The 23942-nt window shown below is 45.0% G+C and overlaps 1 protein-coding gene across 2 annotated transcripts in view; it reads left to right on the forward strand.

The window, feature by feature from the left end:
* Positions 1 to 23942, forward strand: part of DNAH1 (dynein axonemal heavy chain 1) — a 1443760-nt gene that overhangs the window by 928663 nt on the left and 491155 nt on the right. For both annotated transcript variants that reach the window (XM_078661462.1, XM_078661463.1), the window contains 2 exons: positions 4521 to 4699; positions 5609 to 5839. In XM_078661462.1, coding sequence (XP_078517588.1) covers positions 4521 to 4699; positions 5609 to 5839 — 410 coding nt within the window. The remainder of the gene's footprint in view (positions 1 to 4520; positions 4700 to 5608; positions 5840 to 23942) is intronic.

Raw genomic sequence — 23942 nt, forward strand, 5'->3', positions numbered from 1 at the left:
TAGCTTGTGATGAAAACATGTGCGAGCTCCCCTTTCCTTTTGAGAGGGTTGTAGCCCTTGGTGTCACTAGTGTGACGCTAGGAGGAGACCCAGATGATGAAGCATGTCACCAATGGTGAGTGATGGGAATCCGTCCTTGTGAATAGGACTGTGTAGTATCAATATGGGTTCATGCCATATGGGAAATTAACAAAAATAGGTTCCAGAGCAAGAGAGAGTCAATGCTTTCTCTATAAGTGAGCTTGTGCCTACATCTTTAGTGAGGCTACCAGAAAGCCCGACTGCAAAACAACATGAACAGTTTTCAAGATGAACATGTTCCCAAATTATCTGATTTTTAAGCATATCCTTCATAATAACAGCACCAAACCTAGGGCCAGATGTAGGTAAATGTCATTTACCGATTTCTAAATACCGAATTTCACCGAATCGGTATTCAAAAATCGGTAAATGAGATGTAGGTAAAAAATCGGTATTTTTTACCGAATCGGTAAAAGTCGGTATCGGACTTTCTGTAATTACCGAATCGGCAAATACCGAATCGGTAATTACCGAATCGGTAATGGCCATACAACCCTATGGGCCAAAAGGCCCATAGGAATGCATTGAAAATACCGAATCGGTAAATACTGAATCGGTAAATCCCGAATCGGCAAGCAAGTAAAAGTGAAAGCAATGGAAACAGCCAATCAGGTGCCACCACCCTCCCCTACCCTACCAGGGAGTGTCAACCCAGGCAGCTGCAACTCATTAGAAGGTTCTGGAGAGGCAGTCAGAGCTGAGCAGAGAGACAGAGCAGCAGGGAGAGATTTTTTGCAGTGAAAGAGAGTAATAATGGCAAGCAGCACAGAGAGCCAGAAGGCTGAAAGAAAACGAACATTCAAGTTCAGCAGCATGGAGCTGCAGGTACTGGTGGAGGAAGTGGTGAGGGTCCACAAACAGCTTTTTGGCAGGCTGTCCCTCACAGTACCAGAGTCAGCCACAAGAAAACTGTGGCTTGCCATAGGGGAGAAGGTGAATGCTGTGGGTGTGACCAGCAGGAGCCAAGAGGACCTGGAGAAAAGATTATACGACCTCAGGAGCCTCACCAAAAAAAAAAATGGCAGAGATCCACAAGCAGGCTGGTGTGACCGGTGGAGGCAGGAACCCAGCGCCCCCCCTGACTGACCTTGAGGAACTGGTGGCCTCAACCATCGAGCCTGACAGTGTTGTGGGAGTAGGAGATGTGGACAGCTCAGCCAGAGCTACTAGAAAAGGTAAGAGGCGTGCGCAGCATGACACCCCAAAGCAAACTGCCTCCCTTTAGCCTTTGTGTACAGGCCAACCCGAGTCCAGTACTGCTAGCACTATACATGAGCAATGCATTATGGGAAATGTAGTCAGCAAATGTAGGACCACATGTAAGTGCACAGAAAACAGCAAGGCTTCGAAAGGCAATCAGAGTAATGAAAGTGAAATGTGCAATGCATTTATTGTAGTGACTGTAAGACAATAGCACTCAGTGTACATACGCTTCTTTATACCTAGGGCCAACATCAGGCAGTGGACCATCTGCATCACAAGGAACTGCACCAGCGAGGGAGGAGAGTGTTGAGTCAGGGCCAAGCACCGCAGAAGCCTCGCAGGAGGACGAAGACGCCACTGCCATCTCCCATGAGGATGCACTGTTCGTCCCCTTGTGTTTGCCCACTCCCCACACCTTTCCCAATCCCCCCCATTGGTGTTCTCACCTGAGAACTCCCCATCACGGTCCCTGACAACAACTGCTACCTCACCAGCCAGGAGGAGAAATGTGGCCCCACTGAGAGTCATGGCGGGAGGTGAGGGTGAGGCTCCAGCAACCACACTAGTCACTCCTACTGCACAGGTGTGCACCCATCAGTCCAGCAGCACTCGCAGCCGCCAACGCACTCCCAGCAGTGCAGGTCCACCTGGAGAGGGCACTGTGTTCCGTGGCCTTGAGGGGAGCATGGTGCGTATCCAGCGCATGCAGGGGAATCGATTCATTCCTGCCACCGCCAATTTCGAATCCTAAATCAGCAAATGGGAGACATGGCCAAGGGCATCAGTGATTTAGTGGAAACCAACAGGGAGGTTGCAAAGACCAACAGTGACATTGCATCTGGAATGCTTAACATGACCACTGCCATCAACCAGCTGTGCGCAAAAATGGATACCCAGGAGAACACAAGGCGCAGGGATGCGCGTGTGCACTACAGGGCTATGAACCGGCTGGCCACGGCAACATCCCAGCTATGCCGTAGGGGCGCCAACATGCAGGAGAGCCTCACGCAGAACACCGCGGAGGTAACCAGGGGCATGGGCAGGATCACCAGTGCCCTGGAGGCCATGATCATCTCCCATACTGCTGTGAATCCTGCCCTGGACGTGGCTGAGGCAGATGACAGCCGCAGCCGCAGCAGCCCGGCTAGCGCAGTTGTTGAGCCACGCCGGAGCACCAGGCGCTCAGCTGAGCCTGCAGGCCATGCTGAAGGGAGTGAGCAACACTCCAGTGGCTCTGAGAAGCGCGGCCGCAAATGATATTGACAGTGTGGGTGAGGCAACCTGGGACATTAGCAGTCCCCACGTTCCAATACTTATTTTTTGTTCCACATCAGTGCATGAACGTTGTGGCAACATTAAAAATCTTTTTTCGTATTCACAACCTGTCTGTGTCTCTTTACTCACTCAGAAATAGGTGTCTGTAATCTCCTCACGTCTGTATCTGCCATCACTTGGTGTTGACACTCCAGCAGGTTGGGTTTCTGGCACAGCATTGTCGTCATCATGATCCTCGTAGTCTCACAACTCCACCTCAGTGCCCTTCTTCACAGCAAGGTTGTGCAACATGGCACAGGCAGCAATTATCTTACAGCAGGTGATGGGGGTATACTGCCTTGCACCTCCACTCTTGTGCAAGCATCTGAATCTGCTTTTCCATATGCCAAAGGTCCGTTCTACTACATTCCTTGTGCTTTTGTGGGCCCGGTTATACCTCCTCTGCCTGGGTGTTGAGGGGTTGAGGTAGGGGGTCAGTATGAATGAGCGGAGGGCATATGCACTGTCTCCTGGAATGAAAAGGGAATACATTACTCACATGCATACATTTACTTCTTACTGCAATTGGTATGATGGGGGTCTGACACTGTGTCTCACCTAGGAGGTATCCTTCACCAAATTCCCCTGCAGCCAGCCGTGCATAGATGCCGCTGTTTTGAAATATGTAGGAGTCGTGGGTACCCCCAGGGTATTTTGCCACTAGGTCAGTGATGGCGCACTTTGCATTGCAAATCACCTGCACATTGATGGTTTGCGTTGACTTCCTATTCCTGTAGATGTATTCCGTGGCAGCAGGGGGACAAATGGGGATATGCGTGCCATCAATGCAGCCGATGATATGGGGAAATCTAGCCATCTGGTAGAAGTCAGATTTGGTTTGAACCAGTTCAGCATGGGTGGCAGGAAAAGAAATGTAATGCTCCATCCTCTGCAACATGGCGTCAAGGAATTTTTGAAAAAACCTTGAGAGGCTGCTCTGGGTCACCCCACCCGCCACAGCAACCACGCTCTGGTAGCTCCCAGACGCAAGCAGGTGGAGGCTGCACAGCACCTGTACATGGGGTGGAATTGCATGTGCCCTTGGGGTAGTATACTGCAACAGTGGTTGGAGGTCCCTGATTAGTTCCAAGATGGTGTCTGGATCCAACCTGTACCTCTGCTGTATCTCTGCCTCTGTGAGCATGAACAGGGTCACCCTCTGCCTGTAGACCTGCTCCTGTCTCAGCCATTCCCTCTCTCCTTCCTCCTGTAGCCGTAGCCGTCTTGCGATGACATAAAATGCCGCCATTGTGCAAACAGCATTGCATTTTGGGTCCATTTTTATAGGCTGCACCTGGTCACCACCTGATTTGAATCCATGGTAAATACCGACTCTTAAATACCGAATTTGAAGCAAATTCGGTATTTCAGAGCTTACCTACATCTCATTCTTCGATTTTTCCTATTTTATTTACCGATTCAGTATTTTACCGATTCTGTACTTTTACCGAATTGGTAAATTTTCCGACTCGGTAAATATTCCAAATCGGTTTTTTACCGAATCGGTAACTTTTCAAAATTGGTAAATTTTCCAAATCGTTTTTTTACCGATTCGCTACATTTTCAAAATCGGTACATTTTCCGATTAGTTTTTTACCGATTCGGTAAATTTTCCGATTCGGTACATTTACTGATTTGGCCCAATTTCTATCACCTACATACCGATCGCTCAATACCGCTCGGTAACGGCCGAAAATACAGATTTTCGGCCGTTACCGACCGACCTACATCTGGCCCTTGGTCTGTTATTAAGGTGACACAGGTACTCGGAAAAGTCTTTTATCAATTAACCAAATAAATGCATTTCTTCTACATTTGAATACTTCTGTGTGCTAAACCTTGAATGATTAACCAACTGAAATGTTGAGTATTGCTTTATGTCTCACCCTTTTGGAACTTATGTTTTTTTGATCTGTCTGCAGCTGGCTGCCCTGCTCTTCAGAACTTGAATGAGCCACTTGTAGCTGCCACCATTGACATGTATGCAATTATTACATCGCAGCTGCTACCTACACCGGCCAAGTCACATTACACCTTTAACCTGCGTGATTTGTCCAGGGTTTTCCAAGGCATGCTGATGGCTGTACCAAGCACGATGCTGGTGAGTTGCTGCATAAACCTGATAAAAAGTCACCTGGTAGCTAGAAGGATATGTGCCCGTCTTCTTCCTTTTCAGACTTTTATAGACTTCTAATATCAACATTGGCATCCATAATAATGTTTCCAGATTTCTAAACTCTGAAAAATTCTCTTATCTTCCTTAACCTACATTCTTCCTATTTCTTATGAGAAGAGTCCCCACACTCTTGCTTAAAGTATGAAGTAAGACCATCTCCAGTATATTGATAATGTGTCCCAGGATGTTAGTCTTTTCAACCTTGCACCTTGTTTTCTTTGAAAAGTAGATATTTTCATTTTTAGATCAACTTGAAACTAAAAAAAATTCTACGCTTTCTGCTTACAGGTATCAGACATTATTTCATTCTCTGCATGCTTTGTATTTGAGCTTTTTAGTTTATTGACACTAGCAGTTTACTTACATCCCCTTTGGTGTATATACAGATGACCTACTTGCTTGATTCTGGCATACCCTTCTCTCTTATTTTGACTCTACAAAATTATTTTATAATGCATGGCGTTTTATTTACCCCATGCAAGGTTTTTTGTTCTTTGGCTCTCATGCTGCTGTTTCAACATCTCTGGAACCAGCTTCACAGTTTTTCTTTTACATGTGCCTCTTCTCTGGTTTCTCTTCTCTGGCATGAGGCGGACAAATGAGGTATGATGTAGGGCAACATACTTGCTGTACATTTATGCTCATTTTCCCACTTTCTTACCACTGGCCTTTTTCTGGCGGTACTCTATTAAGAAGTTTTCTTGATGTAATGCAATAATCATGTGGAATACCTGCATCAATAACAGCAGGAATGTAGGGTATGATGTTATTTCTGGGTATTCTTCTAACCTGAATGAAATGTACCAAATATCGCCGATTTTATTTATTTTATAGGATAAGCTGCACTTGCTTAGGCTGTGGTACCACGAGAACTGTCGTATCTTTAAGGACCGCCTTGTGAATGACGATGATCGCATTTGGTTCGATGAGCTGATGAAGAAGAAGATGAAGGAGTTTGGCACTAATTTTGAAGAGGTTATTCCAGACCAGCCAGTCCTTTATGGGGACTTCATGGCACCCGGTTCTGATGTCAAAATTTATCAGTTCATTGAAGAAAAAAGCAAAGTAAGAAAGCACATCCTGTCCTATCTTCATGAAGAAAAAAATATGATATTGCTTCATGCCTAATATCTGCTATTCCTCTTTAAAGTAGTTCCCAAGATTGTTGGGGCTGACATACATGGCTTTAAGGCTTGGTTATGGCGCATACTACCTTCAAAAGATTCTGGAATCTTTTTGTTCATGTAAATTACAATTGCATATTATTTTTATTTCTATTATACAGTAGACAGCCATGCATATGCATTGTGGTGGTTGTTAAATACAAGTGCATAAATGTTTTATTACCTAGAGACTTACATGTGTTTTGATGGATGCATCCCCCTTCAAAATTGTAAGCAGTTCAGCATCCTTGGGCATGATAACACTGCTTTGCCTATTTATCAGAAGATGACACTGAGGTTTGGGATACCTCATTGATACCGGATCATCGAAGAACATTAGGTCTACCAGTTTGGCCACTCCTATATCTTCTAGCTCTTTTCACGTATGTCACGAAAGGGGGGCAAACTTTTTAGTATTGAGCTATGTGGTCATGTATAAGTGCAGTAAGTTTTTCGTTAGCGTAAATTTACCAAATGTTTGCCCATCAGACATGGATTGGAGGATTGAGCTCTTGTTTCCAAAACTAGGCCATTGATAATCTAGCCTCCAAATGCAGATGCTCTAGGAGTTTACCAAATTGAGTACTGATGGGAATGTGGAGTCCTCCCTCCTTCCCCAGGGCCCCCAATATTGGTATGATAGGGTCTAAAGGAAATCGACTACTGTGATTGCCCCTATATTTGTAATTATCTGGTGACAATAGTCTTGGATTATTGGAAAGGCCCTCCACATAGGGATCATATTTCCTGGTTCCCCACATCTTTTCCAGCCCATAGAAGACCCATACATGCCTGGTACCACCTATGCTCAGAAGATCGAGAGGAACTCAGTTGGAGATCAAGCCTTGACAGGGGAGTGTTATTGATGGAGAGCAACTTGAGAAAATGACCATGTTTTGCAAAGATTGCTGCAAATTCTGACAAATGTCATATTTAGCATTATCACCCAGCCAGTCAGGGTGAGGCAAGTCTGACACCAAGCAATGTGCAGCTTAGATTTTACAGATGTTAAGAAGTCATATCTGTAACCTAATGACCGGTAATCTGACCCAGCATTTTGCTTTCAGTTGTTGTGCAAATTTCTTAAATGCAATGAACCTGTTCATCACCTGTGCCTATCTGTACCCAAGGAAACCCCATAGATGTTTGGTATTCCCACTCTCAGGAAGCCCAAAGGAACAAGCCATAGCAGTGCGTGTTCCTGTTCAAGGGAGACTGGAAGGAATGACCATGTTTTTTAAAATATTGCTATTGAGCTGACAAATGCCTTGTGTTCTACCAGCTGCCAGTCAAGGCAATGAAAGAGAGGTCTGTATCATGCCAGAAGATTCCTTGCTCCAAATGGAATTAGAAAATATATAGTGTTTACACTCTCCATTTAGTTCAATTTCTGTTGTCACCATTCTCACAGCCACGATTTTGCAATCTGCTCTATTACTATATTGTATAGACAATATTCTGTAGAAAAAAACACACATTTTTGGTAATACCAGACTGTAGATATTCACAGCAACATTTCCTTGGTTAGAGTTCCAGAATGTATGTTTGTCCATTTGAGAAATGCATAAAAAGGTTGAGAAAATCTGTTAAAAAAATTAAACTATCCACACATTTTTCATTATATCTTCAGGCTGCATTCTAATTTGATGTAAAGTATGCACCTATGCATGGCTCTGAATGTGCCAAAACCACATATAGCTTCTATTGGTGCCCAAAGATGTACTTAACATACTAGCACTAATTATTTTTTTTTTTTAAAAACCTCTGCCATACCGCTGCAAAAGCAGCCTGGCAGTGTAAGGTTTAAAGGCATGTCAGTGTTTTGAAAGGAATTCAAAATTAATATTCAGAATTAGAGCCTCGTTTCAAGTTTGGCGGACATGGTTACTCTGTCACACACATGACGGATATCCCGTTCCCCAAATTTTATCATATCCTATGGAACTTGTAATATGGCGGACTGGATACCCATGACATTTGTTTCAGAGTATCCCATCTGCCAAACTCATAATCAGACCCTTAGTTTTGAGGTTGTTGTAACTGTTGATGCGGAAGGGTGCTATATGCTTAGTCACATCAGAAGGTCCTGGAGATTAGTCAGGCTTCTTCTCTCCTAGATTTGCACAGAAGTTACATATATTTAGGGCATGGGAGCATCTAGAGGTGGAATTATTTTATATTATGAAGTGTCACCATAGGATACGCACACAAGTCCCTCACAGAATTGGTCTTTCTTCCCTGATTACCATTGGTGTTTCAAATTTCCCCCTGAAATTTTACATGGCCTTGCAGAGCTGGAACCTCCTAACTTAAAACTGTGAGCAATGTAGCAGCAGAAAATGTTCCGCAATACGGAATTGCATTTGCCGTAATCATTGCTTCTGCTACGAAAAATGTACTGCATATACGAATAAGACCTGTGAAAGAATTCTGGAAGTGCTGTTTTGTAATTCAGTGCACATTACATATACTGCCCCTTTCCTCAATATAAAGGGTGGCACTTGAGGAAAACACTGAGGGCCTGATTCACAAAGGGCCTTCGCACTCATAGAGAAGACCCTGCAATCGTGGTTTAGGGGATGGTGGGACGCCCTTGTGGTATGATCTCCGAAATGAGAAGCTGCAATGTGGAGGTCCTGCCATGAGTGTTGATCCCGGCCACAACTGCAGGGCCTCCGCTACTAGTGCGAAGGCCCTTTGTGATTTGGGCCCAAGAGTGTGAACAGACTGGTAGTTGTGGTTGAAGAAGCTTGTATTGCCGGCAAAGCACAATTCTGTGTAATGTTATAGGAAAAAGTGAAAGGTGCTCCATTTTAACAGCCCCAATAACGAGTGGGTGAAACAGCTAGTTTGAGGTTGTCTGTTTTCATCCCTAACCAACTGCTGGATTGCTAGATTTTTTAGCAGTGTGAGAAAAGCTACAGGTTATAGATTGAACATGAGGTCACATTGAGAACATCAGTAGATCTTGTACTAGTAGAAGAATACTGGCAAATCTCACTTTATACTGAAAGCCACAATACATGGCAAATGAGTTTGCTTGACTGATTAGCCTGTTAAGCAGAGACCTTCAGTAGCACTACTAGCAAATTGTTAGCCAAGAAAGCACTGGACACACTAAAACCGAAGCCCATTTGACAGGACTTTGGCTGTTTTTGCCCACCTTATGCTAATTTCGGCAAAGCCTTTCCATTGTATGAACTCAGTGAAGTTAGACTGTGAGCCATTGTGTCACTAAATGCAGTTGACTGTTCCCATGTTTAAATAAAATTTGTTAGCAGCTCCAGCTCTGCTGTTTTTAAAATAAGCACCTTGACTTAGTTGAATTGTAGTACAACCTAAAAATTGCTTTCCTAAATGATTGTATGTCACAATATCGAGGTACAAAATATCAATCTGCAACAATATCGACTGCTAAATATCAACTACCACCATATCTGTCTACCTTCATGATATGTATTTTGGCCAAATTTGCACACTCCAAAATTGCGGAAATGGCAAAACAATTCAGGCACTTTATATTCCAAGCACATCAAAAATTCAAATGGGACTGAAGTCACACCTTTGATATTCGCAAGTTCAACTGACAAGTTATACAAAAGTATTAACATTTCAGGCTACGACTACATTGCCTATTATCTACTCTATAATATATTTATAATCTAATGCAAGTCTGTGAAAAACATTTTAAAAGACAAACTTTCATAACATTAAAACAATGATAAAACTCATACCATATTGCCACACCAGGGGGAAAGGATTCCAGACTATAAACCAAGGGTCAAAGATGCAATCCGAACCAGTACCAGTGCACTTTGAGGCTGCTAGAAATCAGAGTATGGTCAATTCCTTCCACTCTAAGGCTTCACCCCCTTTTCACACAGCCAGCTCCCACCATCCCAGTTCTAATTTTTCCTCTCTGGGAGTGGGTGACAACTGCCCCATCGAGAATTTAGAGTCTGCCTTTATTGGCAAATTTCAATTGTATTTTAATTCCAGTTAAGTCCTTTGCATGTCTCCTTCCCCCACTGGCCTGCCTCTTTAGGATATTGACTGTATCCAGGATCGCGGATCAACCAAAAGCATAGTGGTAAATAACAACTATATTTTACACTACTGCTTCCTTAGCCATAGAATTTGAACCACAAGCTTCTGCTGTCTGGCTCCAAAACATGCTGCAGCATGGTACCTGGTGTCACTGGTGAATAGGCCAGTGCTGTCTGGTGTCACCCTGACAGTGCAACAACGCGGCAGTAAATACGAACATTCACACTTCACTATTTAACTCAGAAGATATCTTCTGTGACTATGAACTAGAGATTTTGAAAACTGTTATAATGGGGTTTAGGCACAGTAAGCTGGTGGCCAGGAGAGATGTTCTGGAGAATAACTGGCTGGAATTAGCAGAGCCCCTGTCAATGAAGGGTGATACATGACATCATAAGTGACAAGTCAGATAGCACAATGACTTTAAGCATGTATGGGAAAAACGATGCAGAAAGTTCAAGGTGTTGACCTTTTCAGATGTGTGGATGGCTGGGGATGGATGTGTCCAAGGGCACTAATGCATCATGACGAAAAGAGGGGGTGCTACAAATTTGAGATATTTATGTGAATGGTAAACTCTTGAAAATGTGAAATAACACCTTAAGGTCCTACTCAGTTTGCCTTGGATATCAAAGACAGCCAAAGCCCTTTGGAAATGTCTCTATAAGACTCCTCAAAAATTAACATGCGACAGTCAGGAGTGAATTTGACACAGGGGCCTGTACCACTTAAGGAAATGGATGCAGTGTTACTAGAAATGTTTAACGGGTGCATGTAGCCTTGTTCTTACATTTGCCCTGTTATGGTTGAGTTGTGAGAAGGTGCTGGAGCAAGGAGACAGGGGTTATCACAGGAACAGCAACCTAAATATTTATAAGCCTAGCACAGGTACTATGAAAGCACTTCCATAATGTGAACTCAGCTAGGGGACCCGCCTGGTCAGTTAGTGTAGAGCTATGGTTGTTTAGCTCCTACCAATCTCTAGGATCTGCACATTGATTGGACAGCATAAACCAAGGGCTCGGTGTCTAGACTGATTCCTGTCACCCCCGCAGGATATGTTGGCCTAGAGACCAGCTAGCTCATAGTGCCTCCGTAAGCCCCCCTAACCTATCAGGGAGTGAATGGTTTTCTGGCAAACACTAAACATGACAACCCTGACCCCTGAAGAATTGTGGAAATAGTACAGAACCTTTCGCTCAATCACTCATGCTCCCTTACTCTCAGAGAAATATATAGAGAATATACACAGTGGGATGTTTTCAATAATATTTATTGAACCAACGTTATTCTTGCATAAAACACGTGTGCTGCAATGATTAGTAGACAGAAGCAGATAAACATGATTACAAGCACCAGAGCGTAAATAGTAGATATAATTCTACCGTGGGCTGAAACAAGGTATATATGCAGGCATATAAAACAAGGCAGTAATCTAGCATACTCCCACCAAGTGTACCTAGAGTGTGTGTAGGTGTAAAGCCAAGCATCCCCCCAAGGGATGAACCAACCCGATTACCTGAAGGGATAGAGTGAATAACCCGGTCTTGGTCACAAACTGGACACCCCTCACGAGTTGTCAGACCATTGCGTGGTGATTTCTCAGCATACAAGTACCTTGGTGTCAGTGGAAGTGCCTCCTCTGCTAATCTATTGGGATGCTCATCTTTTATAATAGAAAGCTGACTTGCGATGTGCGTATAGATTACTGATGTTATGGATATGTAGATAGTCCTGTCGCCCCACGGATGAAGATAGTGATGACATTTGTACATATTGCGAAACAAGACCTTGTACATGATGTTCAGGGTATTGTGAAAATGATGTGCAAAGCTAGATGTGTAAACAAGTTTTGTTTCAGGGAAACTAATCCAACATTGTCGTGCATGCAGATATGTGCAAAAGGTCACGGCTGAAAATGTTAGTTGTAAGGACAATGTAAGAAATAAGCTGCTTCGCTACATGGGCCCAACTTGGGAATATAACACCCACTCTTAATACTAAGGGTTGATATCTAAAAAGCTACTCAAAAATCCCTCAGACAATTTTAAAAACATTAAAAATACTCTTAAAGGCATCTAAAAGCGGTTTTTAAGTCATTATATCATTTGAGATCCCAAGCACTCAGAAAGTCAAGGTGCCTAGGAAAAGAAAAAGCTGTTTTGGTTCATTTGGTTAAAAAAGAAGCTAAATTGTTCCCACACGGAAAAGGCCAATTGCTTATGTGTTCCGAGTGGTAGACACAACAGTACTGTTACCCACAACCACAGTCATTCCCAGTTCCCAGAGGCACACCTCGTAGCATATTTATGGAGCAAAGGTGGTTCTATCCAGTTCCCACAGCAGCCTCCGAGGGACGGCGTTGTATCCCATAAGTTTTTCGCAGAGCTGTTGTTCACATCACTAGCACCTGAAGCATCCTATGGTGGCTCTAAGAATGCATTCATCATCAATGGAATATGCTGAGGACAGCAATATGCATTGGCCTTTAAGGGGTCCATCAGTACTTCCATGTAAGGTGGTGCAACCAATTCTTATCCGTGCCATATATCCAGGATGCATTTGTAGCTGCAAAGCAGACAGCGGAAGACAGGTTGCATGCAGTCAAGCCAGACCGGTCTGAATGATAAGAACCAATGCTCATTTAGTTCTTGAAGCCAAGGTGTGCTGAACCAGTGTATCATGCACTCACGGCAACACAGCACTAGCAGTGCTGTCTCCATTCCGAGTTAAACTGGGACACCCATTACAGGGCAGATAAAATAAAATCAGGATTCCAGCCACAAGTAGCAGGACAAGCGGGAGCCCTCCAAAAACGCTTCCCAACGTGGAGTGTATGAAAGATGGTATAACTCGTCAGAAAGGTGCTAACCAAACCAGATGCAAAACATTTTAAAAAGTGCACTATTCCTTTCGTATCAGACATTTTAAAGATACGCTGGACCAGCTCCACAAAATGCAACGGGAAGTTAGTATGGAGTAGTATCTGTATCTCAGACAAGGACCATGCAAACTGGAGATCAAACGTCTCTTTGGCTGAAATTAAAGCCACATCTTTTTGCAAGAGCATGGCTTTCAGTTTGCTTAGGGAATCAAATTTATCTTGGAAACATTTATTGAAGGTCATAGCATTTCTCCTAAACTGTGCGGGCAGGTGGAAACAGTACTTGTGTACAAGTGACTATGGAATTAACCGCCACTAACTAAGCGATGCCTGGTTCCATTCCGCAGCAACCTCGATCATTCAGCATCCAATAGCTCCCATTCAAGAGCAGCCTGAACACAGGATGAATCACAGCAGCTGGGGAACCCTTCAGACAACAAAACAAGTTTGCTACTAAAGCATTGCGCGCCCCGTGTAGAGAAATGTCCTTACAAACCAAGGAGCCACTTAGAACAAGGATTGGCATAGCCAATAGGTCTCGCTTTTGGGACCTTATAAGTATTTAGTTATGCAGCACAATATCCTTGGTGCAACAATATCATCTGTTGCATGGCTAAACACTTATAAGGTCCCAAAGGCGAGACCTATTGGCTTTGCCAATGCTTGTTTATTCATACTTTTGGTTAAATATGATTTATGTTTCAATAAGTGTGATGTGAGAGGCTGTATTGTAAATACGAATAGATTTATTCACGTGCACACTGATAAAGTTTCTCAAAAGTGGAATAAACTCAGTCTTATCTTGGTGTTAGGAACGTCTTGAAGTAATGATGTTTCAAAAGGCTTTATCCATGACAGTAGAGGACATTCTAGCCATCTTACTGAACTCTGATAAAAAAAATATATGTATAAAAGCTTCATATTTAGTGTTTAGGTTACTATATTGAATTGCTAAAGAATTTATAAAAAAAAGTAACCTCGTGAATATAGTCATATAATAATCCAAGGAAATGATCATTAACCATAGTGCAAAACATTAACACGTTAGTTTTTAGCAGCTTAAGTGTCCATTAAATGCCTGTTTACAAAAAGAAAACTTAATTTGATAGGGAAGCAATTTTGGACTTGCAAGTTGGGTGGGAGAAATGATGTGTGGGAGCCGAATTGGGTGTCTTCACAACATGACAGCACGTATCTCTAAAAATCTGTTGACTCTAAGCACACCCAAGTCACAGCGAGGTGTCTTTTTATGCAGACCATTGCATTCTTTCAGTTTCTGCTCGGAAAGGATATCCTTGCAGGAAGGAGAACGGTGGGGCGAGGCCTGCGGAGCATTTCTGGTTCTCTATTGTGCAAACCCTTGCAGGGACAAAGGAAAAGGAAGCGGAACCTGGTACCGGAAAAAGGAGGAAAGTTCAAACATAAACAGCATCCAAATGTTTCAGGGGCCGAGATTGTTAAATTTCCTTTCTGTCATGAAAGGTTTCAGTCCAAATTAACCACATTATTTAGATGTGGTTGCCGCCTATATGCAGAAAGGCACACCATCTATCAGGCCTATTGATCCTAAACCCTTCAGTGTTACCCAGGAATCTAGATTGACGCCCATTTGTGTCCACAGGCCAAACCAACCGTCCCTTCCAATTGGGTTCTGATGAATGAAAATAACCATTACATATTACAGTATCCAGTGTAACCTCACTGAAGTGTTTAAAGTGCTGCCAATTCTCGAAGCGTGAGAATGCGGGAATCTGCTGTGTGTTCAAATCCTTTATTTTTGCTATTTCAAGACATGAAGCTTGTTGCACTGTCTTGTTGAGGAAAATCTTTAGATGTAGTATGAGGCATGCTCTAAATAAGGCCCCGTTCCCTGAACCTGTCAATCCTTTGTCCCCCAGGTAGATTTTGTGTCTATGGTGCCGCTCAAAAAGTCAAAACCCTATATAGACAGTTGGGAACTAAAGGAAGCAGAGTATATTAGCTTGATGTTTGTTAGCATATTTTTTCTTTGCAGGTGTAGGTGCAAGCCTATAGTTATACGAGGCTGGATCTAATGTTTCAAGACCTGAAAAATAAGCAAACTTCTGTGCAAATTTCTTTAAACTACCTTTCGGCTGTGTTGGGCAGTGTTCCCATTGTGTATATTTGTAAACAGTGCGTGGGATACTAGTTTTACGTAAAAAATGGTGACTATAATGCTGGTAACAGAACATGTCTCCAAAATTACTTGTGCCATCATATAATTCATCATTAGAAAACTCAACTAATTGCTCTAAATCTGAAAGCAAATTATGCCCAGTTATAATGTCCCAATCCTCAGAGAAAGTATTTAGAGAAAGATGTAATTTAAAGATATTTTAAACAAATAAGGAATTTGCAAAAGTTCAGTAGGACCATACACATCATAAGATACCCTGTCCCATACAATTCTTTCAGGAACTGGAACTGCTGTAATGTTCACCAGGGACAGGTCCCTCAGTTCACGATACAATGATGCATTTGGTTTAAGAAAGAAGTTCATGAGTTGTACTGCTGAGCGTTCTGGGAGAAAGTTTCCATTCAGAAGTAGGAAAAGGTCAGTCACTATAACAATCCAAAGTACCAGGAAAAGTAATACAATTGTAATCCAGAGATGTATCCAAGGAACAATGAAGTAAGTCTTTTTCAGCTAAAGATAGAAAGCATACACTTGTAGCTTGAAAGGGAGAGGCGGTGTTGGCAGTTCAAGTTCACTTGGATCTGATGAAAATCCGTCATAATGCACAAAGTAGCCAGACGCTGTCCGGATTATTCTTGGCAGCTGAACAGGTTTTGTAGAACTGGTAGATGATATGATCTGTGGCATGTTGACATAGACGTCGTCAATTTTTGGAAATGAAATTTTTGTACTTGTTGATTATACAGTTATAGTTGTTTCAACAGGGAGAAGCATCAAGTTTCAAGTTTATTTTTATTTGTTTGATTAATTAAAATCTTACAAAAATGTGACCTTAGAGAAAGTATAAGCATCAATACACATTTTTACGTCATACAAATAGTAAATGACCTTAAAAATAATTAAAATAAAGAAATAAAAATTGTAAAACTAAATGACATTGTCCTTATGACCTTTAGCAATCACATTTAAAAATTTTACAAAAGCAACATTCATTGGTAGGTCATTCGGATTTAGACAGGCCATTACTGCTTGTCTACAGGTTCTTATGTTTCGGGCATTGAGCAACCTCCTGAGGATTAGTCTCCTTTCTGGGGCTATAACAGGGCACAAACATACCAGGTGCACAATGTCTTCTTTTCCCCCCTTGCAAAGTCTGCATAGCATATTGCCCTCGTTTAGTTTCCAGGGTGGGAGATGACACAAACCTGGCCATACACCAAAGCGTGCTCCTATAAATGTTTGCTTATTTTGGGCTGACCATGCCGTATGGAGGTAGGCTTGGACTTGTTTTTTTTTTTAGCCATTTATGATTGGCCATGAATGCTTGCGTTTCTGATAGATACATCTGCCGTGTGGATTCCTCACCTTGTGAATATCCCCCTTGCGTCAGCAACGTTCGGTAATTTTCTTCGTAGCACGCCGACGTGGACGACGTCACAGGAGTACGACCTCGCGCGTGACTCCGCCTGACGTCACTGACTCCTTATTAGGCCCACGCCGGCGTGATGACGTCAGTTCCCTTTTTTCCACGTCTTCGACGCTAACGGTTTTCGGGATCTTCTGCGATACTTAGTATCTGACTATTATTTAATCATTACTGTTTCTCCTTTGCAACTTGTTTCTTCATCAAGGATGTCGTCGAGGAAGACAGGATTTAAACAATGCGGATCTTGTGCCCGCATGATGTCAATCACCGACCCACATAGCGATTGTTTGTGGTGTCTGGGTTCAGACCACGACGTTAAGCACTGTCGATCTTGTTTTAAGATGAACCCAAAGGCGCTTCGAGAGCGTGAAGCAAAACTACTTCTCGCGAAGGTAAAGGGAAGAGATGTTGGAAGATCTTCGAGGTCGACGTCGAGACGCTCGAAGTCAAGACAAATGTCTCGATCGAAGTCGAGGTCGGCGTCGAGGTCCAGAGCGAGGTCAAGATCCAGAGCGAAGTCGAGGTCCAGAGAGAGATCTAGATCTGGATCCAAGTCGGCTTCGGGTCACGCTTCGAGCTCCTCGAGGAAAAAGCACAAGAGGAGGAAGCACAGCTCGAGACATCATTCAGGGAAGGAATCTTCTGATTCAAAGAAGAAGTCTCGCAAACACCATAAGGACTTCGTTTCTCCTTCTCCTGCTCAGTCAGTCGGAGATTCACCGACTCCGGAACCGGAACGGGATCCGGTGTCTTTACATTCTTCAGAACATGAGGAGGAAGAAGAAGTGATTCCTCAGACTCCGGCTCCGATGGAGACTCCTGTGGACCCGGAAGGTCAGAATGAACCTGTGTCGGAACGACCTCCTTTAGTACATCCGGTAGGTTCGTACCCTCCTTTTCCTGGTCCTGATCAGGACCCCTCGCATTTTCTCAATGCGATGTTTGGAGTATATTCCAGGGCGATGTACCCCGCTGGAGCACCTGTTGGTCCCATGGGTCCATTATCGTACAATTTGGGCATTCCTCAGTCGTACGCCCCAGCTCCATTTATGCCTTTTATGCCGACGCCTCTTACACCTTGGCTCGGTACGGCACCGCCGAGGTCTTCGACTCCGCATGCGGCTTCGCCGACTCCGGATCAACCTCGTAGTTTGGATCGAGGTTCCACACCTGTCCGTGAGTCTCGTCCTCCTGCTCCCCCGGCTCCTCGCTCGACGTCGAATCCGACTCCGTCGGAGTCGTTACCGAATCCGTCGACTTCGATTCGAATAGAGTGGTCGAGACGAAGAGCTCGGCGTCTTCTGGAAGAAAAGGGAGATGAAGATTCAGATATGGAAGAGGGTGAGCTTCTTGATCATGATGATGACTTTGAAGACCTACGTGATGCTAGTGATCTGGAGCTCTCTCCTGAGTGGGGTTTACCTTCAGCTTCTGATGCTCCTTCTAGGGACGTGGCGCCATATCACGTCGTTATTAGGAAGGCTGCAGATCTTCTCAACTTGAAACTTCCCACAGTTGAGTACAAGCCCAACATCCTTACTGAAGTTTTGCACTCTCCCTCTTCTATTGTTGAACCTACACTGCCATTCACTGATGCCTTAACGGATCCAATAAAAGAGATTTGGAAGAGACCGTTGTCTGCTCCTGCAGTTTCGAGATCTATTGCAAGACGCTATAGGGTGGCTCCTGATGACCCTGCGTTCCTCTCTTCGCACCCCTCTCCAGAAAGTCTGGTGGTGCAGGCAGCATGTTCTAACAGGGCTGCAGGTTCTTTCCCTCAAGTACCGGCGGACAAAGAATCAAAAAAGTTGGATCAGTCTGCAAAGAAGACTTTCTCTTCAGGGAGCATGGCTCTTAAATCAACTAATGCTACTTGCCTTTTAGGAAGGTATGTCCATGCATTGATGGATTCTGTGAAGCAGTTATCACCTAAGCTTCCTGAGGAGGATAGAAAGAACTTTAATGAGGTGGTCTCAGACACTCAAGCTGCTGCACGCATGGTTATTCAGAGTGGCATGGACACAGTTGATTCTGTTGCCAGGATTATGGGCTCTTCTATTGCGACCAGGAGGGCCGCGTGGTTAAAATCCTCTGATTTCTCTGCGGATGTGCAATCTACGTTGCTGGACTTACCTTTTGAAGGGTCTGGCCTTTTTGGAAAAAAGGCGGATGTCGCCTTGGAAAGGTTTAAAGATAGCCGTGCTACTGCAAGATCTTTGGGTCTCCAAATGAGAGGGTCGATAACTAGAAAGTTTAGAGGATTTGGTAGATCCTCTTTTCGTCCCTTCAGACAAGGTCAACAACAACAGCAGCAACAGCAGAACCCTCTATATAAGTCCTATAGAGGTAGACAGAAGGGTCGTGGACGTGGGCGTCAAGTCTCCTCTTCCTCCACTTCCTCCAATAATACCCAACCCCCACCCGCATCAGCAAAGCAGCCCTAGATCCACCATTCTGGATCATGTGTGGCCAGTAGGGGGTCGGCTTACTCATTTTCTACGAGATTGGGAATCGGTTACATCAGATCTTTGGGTTCTCAATCTCGTAGAGAATGGGTATGCACTTCCTTTTCAGGAGTTCCCTCCCAATTACCCTCCTTGCCAAGGTTATTGTTCAGAGGACCACCTGCTGCTCCTGCAGGAAGAAGTCCTGGCTCTGTTCCGAAAGGGTGCAATAGAGGTGGTTCCAGAGCAGGAGAGGGGTCAAGGGTGCTACTCCCGGTATTTCTTGATTCCCAAGAAGGATGGCAGGCTTCGACCAATCCTGGATCTCAGGATTTTGAACCTCTATCTCAAACAGGAGAAGTTCAAAATGCTCACCCTTGCTCAGGTTCTTCAAGCGCTGATGGAAGAAGACTGGATGGTGTCGATCGACTTACAGGATGCGTATTTTCACATCCCAATCCTGAAGTCGCACAGGAAGTATCTCCGTTTTACGGTGGGATCGCAGCACTACCAGTTTGCGGTCCTTCCGTTTGGACTTACTACTGCGCCTCGAGTTTTCACCAAGGTGATGGCAGTGGTGGCTGCGCATCTCAGGAGATCGGGGATACCTGTGTTCCCCTATCTGGACGACTGGCTGATCAAAGCGGAGTCGCCAGGGAAGGTGCTCCATCATCTGCAGGAGACAACTCAGTTGTTGCACAGGTTGGGTTTTTCGATCAATGTACCCAAGTCTCACCTGGTGCCCTCCCAGCGCAACCTGTTCATAGGTGCAGTACTGGACACTACTGTATGTCGTGCATTCCCTCCACCTCAAAGGATTCACGACATACAGGAGATGATTCCTTTATTCTACAATGGAGCGGTTGTTCCAGTCCTGAAGGTCCTTCGTCTGCTCGGTCTGATGGCTTCTTGCATTCTGTTGGTCAGTCATGCACGCTGGCACATGAGGGCACTCCAGTGGTGCCTCCGCAGGCAGTGGTATCAACACAATGGAGATCTCAGGGAGTCAGTGAGGATCTCCAGAGAAGCTGCAGCGGATCTGTCTTGGTGGGGCGTGGAAGGCAATCTGTCTCAAGGAAAGCCTTTTCAACTGCCTCCATCAGTGGCCACAGTGATAACGGATGCATCCACTCTCGGGTGGGGTGCTCATCTGGGGGACCTGGAGGTCAAGGGCCTTTGGTCTCCAGAAGAAAGGTTGCTTCACATCAACCTTCTGGAATTGCGGGCGATACGTTTGGCGCTCAAGGCCTTCCTCCCTTCCCTTCGCGGTCGGTCGGTTCAAGTCCTGACGGACAACACGACCGCGATGTGGTACATCAACAAGCAGGGAGGAGTGGAGTCACAGTGTCTCTGCAGAGAGGCTCTGCGTCTCTGGTCCTGGGTTCAGGGCCATCAGATTTGTCTGATGGCAAATCATCTGGCCGGGGTTCTGAACGTTCGTGCGGACAGTCTCAGTCGGCAGTTCTCTACCGACCACGAGTGGAGGCTTCACCCGGAGGTGGTTCACAACATCTTTCAGATGTGGGGTGCTCCTCGGGTGGACCTGTTTGCCACTTGCGAGAATGCTCACTGCCCGTCATTCTGCAGTCTCCAGTATCCATTGCAAGGAGCCTTGGGGGACGCGTTTCAGTTGAGTTGGGGAAATCAACTCCTTTACGCGTTTCCTCCCATACCCTTGATTCCTCGGGTTCTGTGGAAGATTCGCCAAGACCGGGCCCAAGTCATATTGATCGCCCCGGATTGGCCAAGAAGGGTGTGGTACACAGACCTTCTCCACCACTCCTCTCACCCGCCGCTCCGTCTCCCTCACAGGGCAGACCTCCTCTCTCAGATGGAGGGGCAGGTTCTACACCCCCACCTCCAGACATTACACCTTCATGCCTGGAGATTGAACGGGGCAACTTGAGTTCTTTTTCTCTCCCTCACGATGTGGTGGATGTCATTCTTTCTGCCAGGCGAGACACCACTAAGTCCATTTATTCCTATAGGTGGTCTTAACTTGTTTCTTGGTGCAGGGAGAAGGATGTTGACCCTTTGAAGGCTCATTTATCTGACATTTTACAATTTGCTCTTTCTCTGGCGCAGCAAGGTTTTGCTGTGGCCACGGTCAAGGGGTATCTTTCGGCCTTATCGGCATTTCTCTGTTTACCGGATCAGCCCTCTCTTTTTAAATCTCCGGTGGTTTTAAGGTTCTTGAGGGGTCTAACGAATATGTTCCCTCCTACTCCTTTTGTTGTTCCTCATTGGGATTTGAATCTTGTGCTGACCTTCTTAATGGGTTCTCCCTTCGAACCCTTGCACAAGTGTCCATTGAGGCTTCTTTCTTTTAAAACGATCTTCCTCGTTGCAATCACCTCGGCAAGGAGAGTAAGTGAGCTTCAGGCTCTTAGTTCCAAGCCCCCATTCCTGACCATTCATGCTGAAAGGATGGTTCTCAGGACCAGGGCTGCTTTTCTGCCTAAGGTGGTTACTCCCTTCCATCTTGGACAGTCCATTACCCTTCCTACCTTCTATCCTCCCCCTCACCCTTCTAAGGAGGAAGAGAGACTGCACCGTCTGGACCCTAAGAGGGCGGTGTCTTTCTATCTGGACAGGACTAAAGACTTCCGGGTGGACGACCAGCTGTTTGTTAGTTTTGCTGGCTGTCGGAAGGGCAGAGCGGTGCACAAGCGCACACTTTCCAGATGGATAATCCTGTGCATCAAGATCTGCTACTCCCTTGCGGGTAAGGACCCTCCTGAGGGTATTAGAGCACATTCAACTAGAGCAAAGTCTGCAACATCTGCTTTGTCTAGAGGTGTACCTGTTGAGGACATTTGCAGAGCCGCGACTTGGGCCTCCCTCCACACTTTCGCGAAGCACTACTGCTTGGATACCGAGGTGAGGAGGGACGGCCACTTTGCGCGTTCTGTTCTCCAAGATTTCCTGGTGTAGCGGAGTGGACACCCTCCTCCGGGAGTGGGGACTGCTGTGGGACTCTATTCACAAGGTGAGGAATCCACACGGCAGATGTATCTATCAGAAGAACAAGTTACTTACCTTCGGTAACGCTTTTTCTGGTAGATACAATATCTGCCTGTGGATTCCTCACATGCCCACCCGCCTCCCCGTTGTCCACTCTGCTATACCTGGTCTTTCTGTATATATGGATTATGCTATTGCTTTGATTTTGTTTTATATGTACTGTGTACATTGTATATTTGCATATTTGCTATCGTTGATCCGTCCGTGTGCCTCGAAGGCACGGAAAAAAGGGCGGAACTGACGTCATCACGCCGGCGTGGGCCTAATAAGGAGTCGGTGACGTCAGGCGGAGTCACGCGCGAGGTCGTACTCCTGTGACGTCGTCCACGTCGGCGTGCTACGAAGAAAATTTCCGAACGTTGCTGACGCAAGGGGGATATTCACAAGGTGAGGAATCCACAGACAGATATTGTATCTACCAGAAAAAGCGTTACCGAAGGTAAGTAACTTGTTCTTTACTAACAAAGCTTTGTCTTTAAGCAGCGATAGGTGAGTTACCTGCTTATTGATTGTTTTTTTGAAGCTTTCCTGCGTCATAGTGTTTTCCCAGATTGCTGATATTCCAAATTCTTCTTTTGCGTTGTTTAGATATTTCCACGCTTGCAGTTTCTGGTTATCTTTAACCTCTCTCCACAAAGCTATAGACAGTTGATTGTCCTGATCATTTTTTACTCTAGTCCAAACTTTCAATATTTGGCCTTGGCGGGCAGGGAGAAGCATCATTTCATTGTTGTTTACAGCTTCTCTTAGGAAAGTGTAGTCTTCAGTCATTATTAAAGCTTCCACCTGAACTTCCTGTACGGTAGCGAGAGGAGCCCGGCTGCTACCCAGGAGCCCATGTGGCCTACTGTTGAGAATCGGCCACATCATGTGGTTCGATTAATCAATTGAGACCAACCTCTTGTCTCAGCAAGCGGCGGAAGAAGCACAGTCCAGGTACCTTCACAGCCAGGACAGGTACAGGCACTCTGTATGATGGCCTGAATTCTTTTTTGTCTGCAGTTTTCTCTCTGACCAGGTCCTCAATCTTCGGGCCCCAGGTAAGTCTTGCCAGTACTGTTTTCACTTCCCCAGTGCGCTTTACTTGGATGTTGCTTTGTAAAGCTCGGTATTTTTTAAGGTCCTGTAAAACATCCAAACGATCATTGATGTCAAATGTGGTTTTAGCCTCCACTGTGTTGACACTATTGAGGTCGGGTACCCACATCCTCACCCCAAACAGGAGTTCATAAGGTGTAGGACCCCCCAGGGATTTTCTTGACATGTTATTAAGTGCCCTCTAAATCCCATATAGATGATTGACCCAACTGCCATTCGAGCCTGATACACTCGCTATCAAGGATTGCTTTAAGTCATGGTTTTTCCTCTCAATGACCTAATTTCCCTCTGGAATGTAGTGGGAGGAGTACCTCAAGGCCACACGCAAACTTCCCATGGCTTCCTTATAAGCCCGAGAGCTAAACGCCGGACCCTGGTTGGAATGTAGTGTGCCAATTGTGTATTTGCCGATGGGGACTCACAAATCCTATATAACAGTTGGAGCGTCAGCCGAGTGCTGGGGCCACACCTACAGGAATCTGGAGCGTGAATCTACTTCCACCAAGATGTACTTGTAAGCCCTGTCAGAGTGTAAGGGGCCGCAGTGATCCAAATATACACATGCAAAGGTTTGCCCGAGAACAATTAAGGTGTTTGTGATGGAGGTGCTACGCTGGAGCCCTTCATCTGCTGGCAGATGACACCTTTGAGGACAAAGTCCTTGGTCTGCTTAGTAAGACCTGGCTACCAATAGCGCTGCTTCATTAGTGAAACTGTAGCAGTGATCCTTGCATTAGCTGAACCCAGACTCTTGTGTGCAGCTAGTATCAATCCCAATCTGCGATCAGCGTTTGGTATTGCTCTAGCCCTCACTCCTGAAATCTGAGCATATAGAATTTTTTGTGTATCTAACTTGTAGGAGTACTTGAGTGGAAAGCCTTTAGGCAGGGCTGAGCTGTTGCACGCGACACTGACATCTATCAT

This window comes from Lissotriton helveticus, chromosome 9 (assembly GCF_964261635.1).
Source record: "Lissotriton helveticus chromosome 9, aLisHel1.1, whole genome shotgun sequence".
NCBI classification, from domain to species: Eukaryota; Metazoa; Chordata; class Amphibia; order Caudata; family Salamandridae; genus Lissotriton; species Lissotriton helveticus.